A 13640-nucleotide genomic window follows, 5' to 3' on the forward strand; every position below is an offset into this window, starting at 1 on the left:
TCTAGGAATGGTTGATTAAAATTCACCTAGACAATTAGAACAAAATGTGATAGAAGGTTAAGAACTTGATCCCTCTACAAAAAGTAGAGGACTTCCCATTTAATTTTATCATCAATATTATGTTTATAATTTTGAGTAGCAACTGTCCACCTATCTCTACACGAAAACTTTTTTATATGAAAGTACCGATGAAGGACGCTCAAACTGCCTGGTGTAAACGAAGCAAAGAAACTATTTTATTTTCCTGAAATGCAAACGTATCAACTTTAAACAATCAAATTCACTCAGGAAAATAAATATTACATTGTTGACAAATAAACATTGCTACCAACAGGAACTCAGCACCTACGGAAACAGGCCGTACAAACTGTAAAAAGTTTGATAATTTTGTTAAAATGAAAAATGCAATGTCAATAAACACCCGATGGCTGAGGCCTGGAATGTTGAGATCTCTCAAATAAACATCTAAAAGTGTTCACTTGGGACCTCCAAATTTGCTCATCATTTTCGCGATTACAGGAGCCACCTTAGGATTTGCTTGATGCTTGGCCAAATTAGCAGGGTTCTTCATAACTGCACCAAGCCAAATAAGCAAAAAAAAAAAGAAAAAGAAAAAGCAGAAATTAGAGTTAATAACCAGCAAATCAAATGTTTTCTGCATATCCATCTCTAAAAACATGAACGCAATAAGTAAAAATGGGTACATTTTGACATGGTTAGCCTATCAGGGTCATCATCCAACTTCTTATCGAACTTGACATTTCCTGAGCTGGTTAAACTAATATGGATATGAAAAATACTGACTGACAGGGAAGTTTCTTGTGAATTCAAATGTAAAGGATAGAAAATGTTCATTGTTTTCACATTTATATAACCTGTACCCAGCCCCAGCCCCACAACCCATAGCCAAGTCAAGCAATTTCATTTAGTTTTGGTGCCCGAACAAGATAGGAAAAACCTAATGCGTGAAAACGAGGGGGAGAGAAGGGAACTGTATATTTCTCAGTCCTATCCACTAGAAACAATCGGCAAATCCCATCCAAATAATATGAAAAAGTAATTATTGAGAATTTAAATCCAAAATACTAACCATGCAAAGATAAGCACGTGACATTGAAAGATATAAATGAACTATAACAGAAAAAGGATGGAACCAAACAATAGAACTGATAATTACCGTCTTGAAGAGCAGCCATAACCTCTGGATCACTAAATGCCGTCATCAGATCAGGATCCTGAGAAATGTGTCAAGGAACATTCAACATCAAGACAAGAATAAACATGAAATTGAATGTTGATTAGGTTGATAAGATTTTTCTTAGAGCACCTTAAAGGTGCACAAGATCCAAAGTCCAGATTTACTTACATTCAAGATCTTGCTAAAATCAACATTTCCTGGCACCCCTCCAGGCATGCCGCCTGCACCTGGGAAGCCTCCAGGCATGCCTCCTGCACCTGGGAATCCTCCAGGCATGCCCCCTGCACCTGGGAAACCTCCTGGCATGCCCCCAGCACCTGGGAAGCCTCCTGGCATTCCCCCAGCACCTGGGAAGCCTCCTGGCATGCCCCCAGGAAACCCACCAGGCATGCCTCCAGGATTTCTACTGGAAGATGATTGCTCTTGCTTCTTAGCTTTCTCATATGCAGCCTAGAAAAATACACAGCAAATTAGTAACAATTAAATTATATGGATATTACAATTTGTTGTATGTCCGGTGTTTTTGGCATAAATCAAAATTGGGAACCTGAGCTTCAGCACGACGGTGTTGCCTCTCACGCTCCTTTCTTTTCTCCTCTCTTTCTTTATGCAGCCTTTCATATTTACGACGGTGTTCCTCAATTTTGTGAGCATTTGGCTCCACCTAGGAATACCAATGTCTTTTATGAGAGACAAAATAAATTTCAAGGATATGAACAGTATATCATAAAGGTATATTACAAGAAACTTATGACTTTTACATGGATATTATCCCGCAGTATAAATAAACAACAGATTGCACTGGCTGTATACTAGAGGTGTAACTATTGTATTGTTATCAATGGAAGATCAATGATATGAAGGGTCAAGACAGCAAACCTTTTTAAGTACAGCGTTTATTTCCTCATCGTAGTCCAACTTTGAAGCCACATGAAGATCCTTTGCAGCTTCTTCCCATTGACCAAGCATTGCTCGTGCAATGCCCCGTGACTTGTATCCTTTAGCAGAATCGGGATTAATCTGGAAAAACAATACAAAATAAAAATCCTTGCGTACAGGTGAGATACACACTAGTATTAAAAGTACTGCGAGAGGGAAATATAAGAATATGGTCCATAGAAGAACAGGGATATGTTATTGAAATCCATAATCCTTCAATCCAGTTGTCATATCATATGAAAAAGCGGAAGCAGGAAAAAATAGCCAGGAGTGCATACAGTACAATTTTAGAAGGATCATACTTAATTTGTAACATACAAGAAAATTTTAGTCTTCAGAGCCCCCCAAACTAGTTCGGGCCTTGATAAAAAAAATAGCCTAGATCCTCTATTTCCAAAAATCATGAATTTCGTTCGGGAAAAAGGTCACCCCGAAAGAGTAGTGGGTGCATACCAATAATTTTATTGAAAAGAATCAAGATCTTAACCCATTATGTATCTTAGAGTGGATATCCTCTAGCTCACATTTGAGACAAGTTTAACTTAGAGCATTGTTCCTCCAGAAAATAATGCAACAAAAAAAATAAACATTTACAGTTATTCACAGATCTATTAATACAAGCAAGAATGTAAGCTTGTCAGCCTAAACTACAGAGGGGGAGAATATAACCTCCAAAGCAGCATTTGCATCACGGATTGCAGCATTGGGTTTCTTCATTTTGATGTAAACAGTAGCTGTAAATAATTTATAAACTATTAAGAATGAATCCTTATCTTGATGATAAAAATAAACAACTACAGAATGTTAAACTAGACAATTATATCAAGTTATACCTCTAGTTGCATACATTATGGCAGAGGTAGGATTGAGTAAAATTGCTTCCGTTAAGCTCTCAGCTGCCTCCTCCAACTTACCTGCATTACATAGTCAAATAATTTCCGATTACCGTTACCACCATTACTGTTTAAAACAATACAACCAGAGAGAATAGCCTAAACACTTCATAGATGTTTAAAATTGGGGTGTTTGCCAGTAAGATTAGTGGGGGAATATGTAACTTCAGCTGTTCAAAAGATGTAGCATATTTTGTTAATAAAATCTTTTTATCCATTCAAAATTCAAGAACAGAGGCGAGTTACTTAATTGTTTTCCTATTACAATCGTTGTTTTGTATTTGTTTCCTCGTACATCAATTCCTAAATGTCAGAGTCAGGTTTGATAAAGGGAATATGGTAAAATGTGCTTGAAGGAATGGAATGTAGAATCATCCATTGACACAAAGACCACATGTTATGTTATCTAGGGTGCGACATTATAAGGTAATCTATGGTGCCACATTATAAGGTAGGGAAGACGCTTCCCCACACCACACAGAATTTGAAATGCTGCTCTTTGACGAGAAGACTAATATCAGAATGTGACAGTGCACAATGCATGATCATTGTGTAGTGATCTGTTTACCTAAATACTTTGAGAAGAGTTAGTAATTATTAGCTGGTAAGAGGTCACAGAAACTTAAAATGACAATGTAGTGCATGAAAATCTATGTCATAGCATTGGTTTAAAAAAAATTAAGAATAACTAAAGAAACGATGCATCTAGCTTCATAGGTGGATCCAGACACAATACAAATGATGTCAGTTACATCTTACGAACCACACGATTATACAATCTTCATTGTACCATATAACTAAGCTTTCATCCATTAACCCGACAGGGTTCCTTCCTGCTTACCTAACTAATAGGTTCAGTGGGATGTTTTATACTAGGACAAATAAATATAGGAGGCAGTTATAACCTCCTGTTGTGTATAACTGACTATTATATATAGTCTTGTAAGAGGCTGTTGTTAGTAGTTTTTTAAGGAGTTTTGGAGGAAAAGGGTTTTGGTGGATTGTTAAGGTCCTCTCGAATGACCTTTGTGTTGGAGGAACATTGTTGTAATCCTGTCACATTGACAGAACAGTTTGGTTCTTAATAAAAGTCATTCAAGAACCTGTCTTGAATGTTTCTGTAAATTTTGGTTTGCCTATCAAAAGGTATTCAGAGCTTCCTTCTTGGCCCTGTGGTAGTTGTGTTGAATGCGTACGGTTAAGACCATAATGGAATCCAAATTAGGAAGTCTTGAACTAGGGATGAAATTACAAAAAAAAATAATAAAATATAATATAAAATAAATTAAATATAAATTAAAATTTAATTTTAAATAAATTTAACCTAATAAAAATATAAATTATTTTTTAATTAAATTTAAAATAATAAAATATAAATTAATTTTAATTTTAATTTGTTGTGGGTAATGGATATCCTAGTGTGATATCCACACCTCCACACCTGACCCATTTATTGACCTATTTATAAACCGGTATTAAAATACCCATTATCTAGAAATAATAAATACCATGGATATCAACTATGTGGATTTTATCCGTCGCCGGTATTTTTGTTTGTTATCCCTATCTGGAACACATGACTCAAGAAGATAGATGTGATAGACTAAAAACGGAACGTCTTCAAAGAATCGAGAATTTGATTAGTGGATTATCAAGAGTGGAGGAAAATATCACCTGAACACCTAGGTCTAATAATGTTGATTTTTCGACCCAAAAGATTGTTGAAAAAGATCAAGACAGCAAAGTAAATGCCAGTTCAAGGTGGCACAAATTGGATATACCAATCTTTATAAGGGAAGATGCTTTTGACTGGACCTAATAGATTGGACAGATATCTTCGTTTGCAAGAAGTCTCCGAGGTTGAAAGAATGCAAGCAATGATGGTGGCCTTGGAGAGAAAAGCTTTAAATCGGTTTCAATGGTGGGAATCTTACAACCAATATCCCACTTAGGAATCTTTCAAGATAGCAATGGTGCAACGTTTTCAGCCAAATATGTTGAGAAATCCTTTTGAAGTTTTGCAGGCGTTGAAACAAACAAGAAATGCAGAAGAATATGTAGCAATATTCAAGGTTGTTAAAAGGAATGAATCAAGATTATCTTATTCAGATATTCTTGAATGGGTTAAAGGATGAGATCAATGCTGAAGTCAAGCTGTATAAACCTTCAAATTTGGCTGACCTGATGATGACAGCCCAAATGGTTGAAGATAAAATTAAAGTTTTATCCAAAGGAAAGGGTTCTATTGACAATAAGGCTGTGACAATATCTAAATCTAATTGGATGACTAGAACTTTTGGGCGAGAGGGAAATTCTCAAGTGGCTGCTACGGAAAAAGGAAGTGAAGTAGGAGGCATAAACAATTTGGTTGGGAGAAACCAGGGTTCACAATGAAATAGAGAATCATCCTTTAGATGCTTGACTTATGAAGAAATGCAGAACAAGATTAAGAAAGGGTTGGTTTCAATTGTGATGAGAAGTTTGGTCCAACCCATGTCTGCCACAATAAACAATTTCACATGTTGTTAGTTACTGAAGAAGAGGGAGTAGATACGGATGACTTATTGGGAGGTATGTAGGAATTGCTAAAGGGCAATGCAAGTGAGCAAATTTTACAACTGTCCATGTTTACTTTGGCTGGACTGACTACCAAGAAATCATGAAAGTTTGAGGACACGGGGGAAGAGAAGGTGATTGCTATGCTGGATTTTGGAGCTTCTCAGATGAGGCCATTCAAGGCTTATACGGACATGATCCCAGTTTTGAAAGGAACAAAAAACGTAAATCAGATGCAAGATGAACAAGATGTGATTTTAAAAGCATTAAAAGATTACTTGTGCAAAGCACAAGACCAGAATAGGCTTCAAGCCAACAAGCACAGGAAGGATGTGGTTTATAATGAAGGAGATTGGGTTTTTCTAAAGATCCGACCATATAGATTCAAATCCTTAGCAAGGAAACCTAATGAAAAATTAAGTCCTCGCTATTATGGTCCTTATTAGGTAGTGGAACGCATTGGCCAAGTCACTTACAAGTTGCTCTTACCAGAACACAGTGGCATTCCTCCAACGTTTCTTGTTTCCTTGCTCAAGTCAGCACTTCAAGATGTTTCCTCTCAACCCTTACCCCCAATGCTATCCGAAGAATATATGTTGGAAGTCATTCCAGAAAGTTGCTAGATACATGCATTAATTCTACATGTGCATTAGAAGTGTTGCTCAAATGGCAAAAACTTCCGGAGATTGAGAACAGTTGGGAGTCTTCTGCTTCTATCCTCAGAGTTTCCAAATTTTCACCTTGAGGACAAGATGAAACTTCTTGGGCGGTGTATTGATAGGTTCAGTGGGATGGTTTATACTAGAAGAAATAAATAAAGGAGACAGTTATAACCTCCTGTTGTGTATAACATACTATTATATATAGGCTGTGAGAGACTGTTGTTAGCGGTTTTTTCAAGAGTTTTGGAGGAAAAGGGTTTTGGGGGAGAGTTAAGGTCCTCTCGAAAGAGCTTTGTGTTGGAGGAACATTGTTGTAATCCTGTCACATTTACAGAACAGTTTGGTTCTTAATAAAAGTCATTCAAGAACCTGTCTTGAATGTTTCTGTAAATTCTGGTTGGCCTATCACTAACCATCAACAGGAATTCAGAACCCAAGCCATTAAAAAATTGTTATATACCATATGGTATAGAATTGTTTTTCGTCCCTTCAAAGAATCATTGACACAAATACATACGACCAGTTGTCTTCCTTATTGCGTTTGTAATTTCATTTCTTGCGTATTGCTTGTGGATCCATACACTACCCAACAATCACTATGTAAAAACAAATTACTTTTTGTCCCTTCAAAGAATCGTTGATACTGATACGAACGACCAGTTGTCTTCTTTATCGCGTTTGTGATTCCATTTCTTGTGCATTGTTATACCCAACAATTACTATGTAAAAACAAATAAATTAATCACATAAATGCATCAGCATTATACACTGTACGATGAAGGATACCTTCGGAAATAGCTTCCATGGCTTTAACTTTTGCCATCTGCGATGCGTCGCGACTCTCTTCAGTGACCTCAACAGAGGGGTCTCCCATCTGAAAAGTGACACACATTTTCCATAACAAAAATCCCAAATGCAACCAAAATCAACTAAACTAATTACGTTTATTCTAAAAGTTAAACAAAATAAAACCTTCTGCGGAGGATCATCATCAGGCTCGCATGTTTCACCCTCGAGCTCAACATCGGATTCAATTATTTCATCTTCCTCTACTTCTTCCACCTTCTCTTGTTCCTCCGCAACATCCTCTATGTCGTCATCGCTCTCCACGTCCCTCTACCGTACGCAACACAAAGCATCACATATTACGTAAGGATTCACACACAACGCGCGAAAATTAAAAAAGTAGCGGCAAGTAACGCTAGGGTACCGATTTAGAGTATGCAGATTCGGGAAGCTTGGCGTCGAGACTGGGAGGAATAATAAAAAAAAACAAAAAGTTAGTAACTTAATAGAAGCGTGGTTTGGAAGACGCTAATATGAATGATGATCGAATTGAACTTATTCACCTTTCGAGGTAGTCGCGGAAGAAAGAAAGTGAAGGATCGGCGAGGAGGGAAGGGTTGGACTTGCACTGTTCGATGAAATGCTTCAATTGATTGAGTTTGGATGCATCCATTTTCTTTCTCTGTGTGAGCGCGGCGGAGTGCTTTCTTCGGCTTTTATGGTAACCGAGGCGACTGAGTTACTTACATGACGGGTCTAGACTTTTCTTGACGGATTGGGCTTCTAGTAGCTTCCATTCGATAGGTGTTACCTCTAATTACCGGGGCTACTATAGTTCTTAACGCTTTACACACTCCCAGCCAGAATTGGATTTGGGAATATTCAATTCGATGGATTTAGAGAATATATATAATATCTATTTCGTACTAATAGTTTAAAATTACTTTCAGTTTAAACTTAATCAGTATAATAAACAGTACTTTTTCATTAGTTGTTTACCTTTATTATAATTTTATTTTTATTTTTGTAAATCATGTAATAAATCAAAAATTAAAATTGTACAATTGTTACGGTGCTAAACTAAAGGTTTAATTGTTTTCTTTGTCCCCAGTTTGGTTGAATTGTGTCAAATTCATCCTCATTTTTAAAAAAGTTTCATTGTCGTCCTCACGTGGTGTAAAAGTGTCAATTGAATCCAAACATAGAAAAAATTTGTGTCAATGTAGTCATCTCCGTTAAATACACACTAACGGTGTTAAGTGGCTGATTATTTGGCACTAGAGAATTAAAACGTGGCAAATGAGTCACAGTTTCCCCTTTCCTCCCCAAGATTCATCTCCTCTTCTCCAACACAAAACAGAAACCCCCACTTTCTCTTATTCTTCTTACTCACTCGACAACCACGCACAAAACTCAAATCTCCCTTTCCCAGCCGAGATCGGCCACCGCATCATCTCCGCGCACACTGCCGCCTCCGTCAGACCGGCCGCTGCGTGTCGCCGTCCAAGTCGTCGCCAACTCATTCCCCCTTCCTCTTCGCGCGCGGGAAGAACTCGCCTTGCACCCTGCAACCGCCACTACCTCCACCGAAGTCGGCCGCCGCGAGCCTCCGAGGCCGCCAAGGGCCACTCTGTCCGATCTCCTCTTCTGCCATAGCCTCCGCGCCCAGTCGCCACCTTTCGGACCACGAACCAGGGTCGTGCCGGCGATGGAACCCGCTGCCCTCGCCGGAGCCCACTTCCTCACCGGCGCCGTCACTCTCCTTTTCTCATTCCCTTTTTTCATTTATTGATTAGTTTGGTGTTTCGACTTCTGAGATTAAGAACGATAGATGTGTGTTGTGTCCGAAACAGTGGTGGCCCCTTTTTTTTTTTGAATTAATCTGATGAATGTTGTATCATAGAAACGTTGAGGGAATGGGCTAATCTGATAGGTTGTGTTACAGGCTGAGGATGACAAAATTTTTGGTGCTTGGTGTTGAAGTCAATGAACATGAGGATGTTGAACTAATGATGCAGTTTGAAATGTCAATTTGTCACCCTTGTTTTAATGTGTTGGATATAGCAGAGGATAAAATGGCTTATTCCAAAGGACAAGCTTTGAGTGTATTGGCATGGAATCTGTGATTTGGTCTGTTTATTCGGTTTGATACAGGTGAATGATGATCTTGCATAGCTGCGGCCAAAATTGTTACTCAGGTTGAGGGAGATCTTGTTAGATAGAAAAAGGTTTTTCACCAAACGCGTTCTGCTTTCAAAAGCCGCAATTGCGATTTTTCACCCTTCCTCAACTCAGAAACACTCTATCTCAAATATCTCAAATATCTCAAATATCTCAAATGCCGTAATTAGTTTTCGTTCACAAATACCCTAAATGAATTCTGATTTTAATTTTCCCAATTCAATAACCTATTTCATTGACACGTCATTGACACGTCATTACCACTACTGTGACTCATTTGCCACGTTTTAATTCTCTAGTGCCAAATAATCAGCCACTTAACACCGTTAGTGTGTATTTAACGGAGATGACTACATTGACACAAATTTTTTCTATGTTTGGATTCAAGTGAAACTTTTTTAAAAATGAGGACGAATTTGACACAATTCAACCAAATTGGGGACAAAGGAAGCAATTAAACCTAAATTAAACTAGAGTATTAAATATTCGTGGTTTATACTCAATTAGAAATGTTTATACTAATTCATGATTAATAAACTTAAGAGAAATGTTATAATGGGAAGACATAATTTAAATCATATTTTCATGAAAATGTATTGGTTTCGTAAATATTTACTGATGTGAGGATGAATTATCAGGTAATTTTACAAATAAAGATATGTGTGTGTTGATTTAGTTCACGTTGAATTTATTTTTAAAATACGATTATAAATATATTCTAATTTAATTAAAGAATTTTAGAAGTTTAATCTACAATCTAACTTAATTTTATGAAATCCATATTTAAGATAGTAATAGATCAATTTTTATTAGTTCTATGTAAATCATAGTTTTTGTCAATATAAAGTTAAAGTTGGAAAAGGGCTTCCATAAATAAAGTAGCTTTTGAGTACTCTCGACATATACATTTAATAGTTTTTTTTCTTATATAACAGTTTTATTTTTAATTTAAGTATATAGCACACTGTAGATAATATTTACATGAATAGCACACTTTTATAAAAATTCAGAATTCAATTGTTAGGAAACTGAATTCTCACTTCTTATTTTTGAAACTTTTTACAAAAAAATATGTTAGAATTTGGTTGTTCAGAAATCGAATTCTGATTTTGTTCTTTCAAAAGTATATACTGGAAATCTTCAACGGTATACGAAAATCATCTAAGATTTTAACAGTTTTTCAAAACTGCTGAAAGCTTAAAACATTTTCTTTGAAGGCTTAAACGATTTCCGAAAACCGTTGAATATATTAACTTTTAAATATTTTTAAAATTTTGCTTTTAATTTAAAATTAACAAATAATTAATTTATTCTAATATTATTTAATATGTTACACTATATTAAATAAAATTTTACATTATTATTATTAATATTATTATATTTATTTTTATTTTTAGTTTCATTATTACAATTTTCATAATAGTTATTAAAATAATAACATATATTAAATTATATTAAAATAAAGTAAATATTTTCTAAATTTGTAATAAAATTAATTAAGAAATTTGTTAAATTCAAAAATATTACGTTAAAATATTAAACCAAGTTAATTATTAATTGAAATTTAAATAAAAAAACAGAATTTTTAAACATATGTTAAACTTCAAAAACCGTTTAACATTTTTTTTAAATTTTGTTTTTAAATTAAAATTGATAAATAACTAATTTATTTTAATATATTTTAATATTTTCAAATATATTAAATAACATCTTATATTATTATTATTATTATTATTATTATTTTATTATTATTACTTTTAGTTTTATTATTTTTATTATTAATTTAATAATAATAATAATAATAATTTATAATTAATAATATTATTATTAATTTATAATAATAATATTTATAAAATTTATAAATATTAATAATTTATAATTTAATATAAATTAATAATATTAATATTTTAATATATTAATAATATTAATATTTTAATATAATATTTATAATTATTATTAAATTAGTAATAAAAATAATAAAACTAAAAGTAATAATAATAAAATAATAATATAAGATGTTATTTAATATACTATAAAATATTAAATCATATAAAAAAATTTATTTATTTCTTAATTTTAATTTTTAAAAAAAATAAAAAAAATGTTAAACGGTTTTTGAAGTTTAACATATTTTTTAAATTTTGTTTTTTTATTTATTAACTCACTTTCATCCAACCTACCATTTGTCTTACCTAAACTGACAAATTCATGTATTTAACTTTTCTTTTCCTTCCGTTTTTTATCGAGCAATTCCTCACTTAGGGTGGTGGTTATGGAGATGTAGTGTTTAAGTTAACAAGGGAAATTGTAAAGGGGAAAATCAACAATGGTACCTTTAATTAAAAGAGAATAACAACGATAATAAATGTATTCTCAACTAATAAAAGAGTTTACATGAATAGTAATTAATAAATGTATTGACTCTTATAATAAGTATTTTAAAAATTATATTTATTGAACATAGTAAATAGGGATGACAACGGGTCGGGCACGGATAACGTGATACTCGAACCCGACTCGCATATAAAAAATTGTACTTGTTGTCCGTCCCGCTACTCATCGGATACCCGCATAAAAAAAACCGCAGATTTTTTCCTACCTGCAGATACCCATTTTCTTGTCTGAAGCTCAGGTGCAGGGAGCAAAAATAGAAAACAATAAAAAGTAATAGTAAACATATAATAACATACGAAAAAAAAATTATGGGCTGACCCATTTACTTTCTTAGATCAGAACCACTAGGGTTTATTCTTCTCAAACAAAGGGGAGCAAGCTCCTTCTTCTTCTTCTTTGTTTAAGTTAATCTTTGTTGCCCATCAGAAGCTTCAAGCTTCTTTCTTCTCCCTCCCTTGCGGACAACCAAACCTTAGGGCGGGAATGCTCTGCGTCTCGAGCAGAGGCACAACCTCGCGGCGGCGAGAATGGTGACACTGTGGGAGGCGCGACTCAGGCATGATCTCGCCTTCGTTGGCAGTTGGTGGTGGACTCGCAAGTTTTTTTGTCGCGTCAGGAGACCTTCTTCTTCCCTTCTCTATGTCAGGTTCGCGCATCAGCCATAACCTTAGAGGGTTTCGCATAGGGAGATATCCTTCTCCATCTCTTTTTTAGCGGACAACCAGCCTAGGGGATCGTTCTTAGCATAGCAAAGGCGCGACAATGTAGTGACGAGGGCGCGATAATTGCGCGACGAGGGCTTCTACGTTTAGCAGCGAGGGTTTCGTCTCCTCATGTCGTCGACCACTCCTTCTGCCACCTTTGTCGCCTTGCCGCAGACTAAGTTGTCACCACTTCTACGTGACCTTATTGTGATATGAAGAAAAAACCCTAAAAAGGATCTTTATTCTGATTTGAAAAAATAAACCCTAAGGGACTTGGGCTTGACCCAATTTTACAAGGAACATAAAAGAAAGCCTAATTGAAAATTAGAAAAAGAAACTAAAGGATAAAATTATAATTTCATTTTTCTAACAGGTAGCGGATATCCGCGGGTACGGACAGTTTGATACCCGAATCCGACCCGTTAATAAGCGGATATTAAAATACCCGTTACTCGCGGGTACCTTTTACCTGCGGGTACTGAATACCCCGTAGCGGATTTTATCTGCAGGTACCCGCAGATACAAATTTTTTTGCCATCCCTAATAGTAAAACTATGTTTAAGATTAATTTTCTTGTGTCTAAAACACACATAGAGTAATATATTTATAATGAAGAATGATACAAGTATATAGACAACTTAAATAAATATGGTAAATAAAAGATATTGTTAAAAAACAATATCAATAATATCTACAATATCAAAAGTCTATGTTTCCCTAATTAACATAAAACACAATATATTTAACATACTTTCTCAAGTTGGTGCATATAAATTGTACGTACCAAACTTGTCACAAATATAATCAATTGTCAGTCCCCTTAAAGACTTAATGAAAATATCTACTACATGATCATTTGAGTTAATGAACTCAATGTTGATGTCTCCATATATAATATTCTCCTGAATGAAATGACAATCAATCTCAGTGTATTTGATCATTTCATGAAAGACAATATTATAACTTAAAAAGAGTCGCCTGATTGTCACATATAATTGTCATTTGAGTGACATTTCCAAATTGTAACTCTTTAAGAAATTGTTTAAGCCAAACAAATTCACAAGTGACTAAAGTCATAGCTCTATATTCTACTTTTGCACTAATCTTACCATAACATTTTGTTTCTTGCTCTTATAAGAAATCAAGTTACTATCAATGGAGACACAATACCAAAAGGTGGATCTTCTATCAGAAGGAGGTCATGTCCAATCAACATCTAAATAATAAACAACTTTTGTGTGATTATTGGCACCATATAATAGACATTTTCTAAGAGATCCTTAAATGTACTTTAATATACGAATGACCGCATTCTAATGATCTTCGC

At 34.7% G+C, this 13640-nt stretch overlaps 1 protein-coding gene across 1 annotated transcript; it reads right to left on the bottom strand.

Annotated features, from left to right (window-relative positions):
• Window positions 1-214: 214 nt before the first annotated feature.
• Window positions 215-7881, bottom strand: HIP1 (HSP70-interacting protein 1). The gene is made up of 11 exons (XM_047302320.2): window positions 7598-7881; window positions 7459-7498; window positions 7221-7364; window positions 7035-7122; window positions 2971-3051; window positions 2807-2871; window positions 2078-2218; window positions 1746-1862; window positions 1367-1648; window positions 1178-1235; window positions 215-573 (listed from the first exon to the last, which is right to left on the bottom strand). The coding sequence occupies exons 1-11, from the start codon at window positions 7705-7707 to the stop codon at window positions 476-478; spliced, it is 1224 nt and encodes a 407-aa protein (XP_047158276.1). The 5' UTR covers window positions 7708-7881; the 3' UTR covers window positions 215-475.
• Window positions 7882-13640: the final 5759 nt, after the last annotated feature.

Source organism: Vigna umbellata, chromosome 1 (genome assembly GCF_029865625.1).
Source record: "Vigna umbellata cultivar VRB3 chromosome 1, Vumbellata_1.0, whole genome shotgun sequence".
Lineage (NCBI taxonomy): Eukaryota > Viridiplantae > Streptophyta > Magnoliopsida > Fabales > Fabaceae > Vigna > Vigna umbellata.

Bases quoted from the DNA above. Each gene is read 5' to 3' on its own strand.
- HIP1 (XM_047302320.2), bottom strand. From the start codon at position 7,707: ATGGATGCATCCAAACTCAATCAATTGAAGCATTTCATCGAACAGTGC. The intron at 7,365-7,458 runs GTACCCTAGCGT...TGCGTACGGTAG, and splicing joins AATCTGCATACTCTAAATCG to AGGGACGTGGAGAGCGATGA. The intron at 1,863-2,077 runs GTTTGCTGTCTT...TGGTATTCCTAG, and splicing joins TAAACGCTGTACTTAAAAAG to GTGGAGCCAAATGCTCACAA.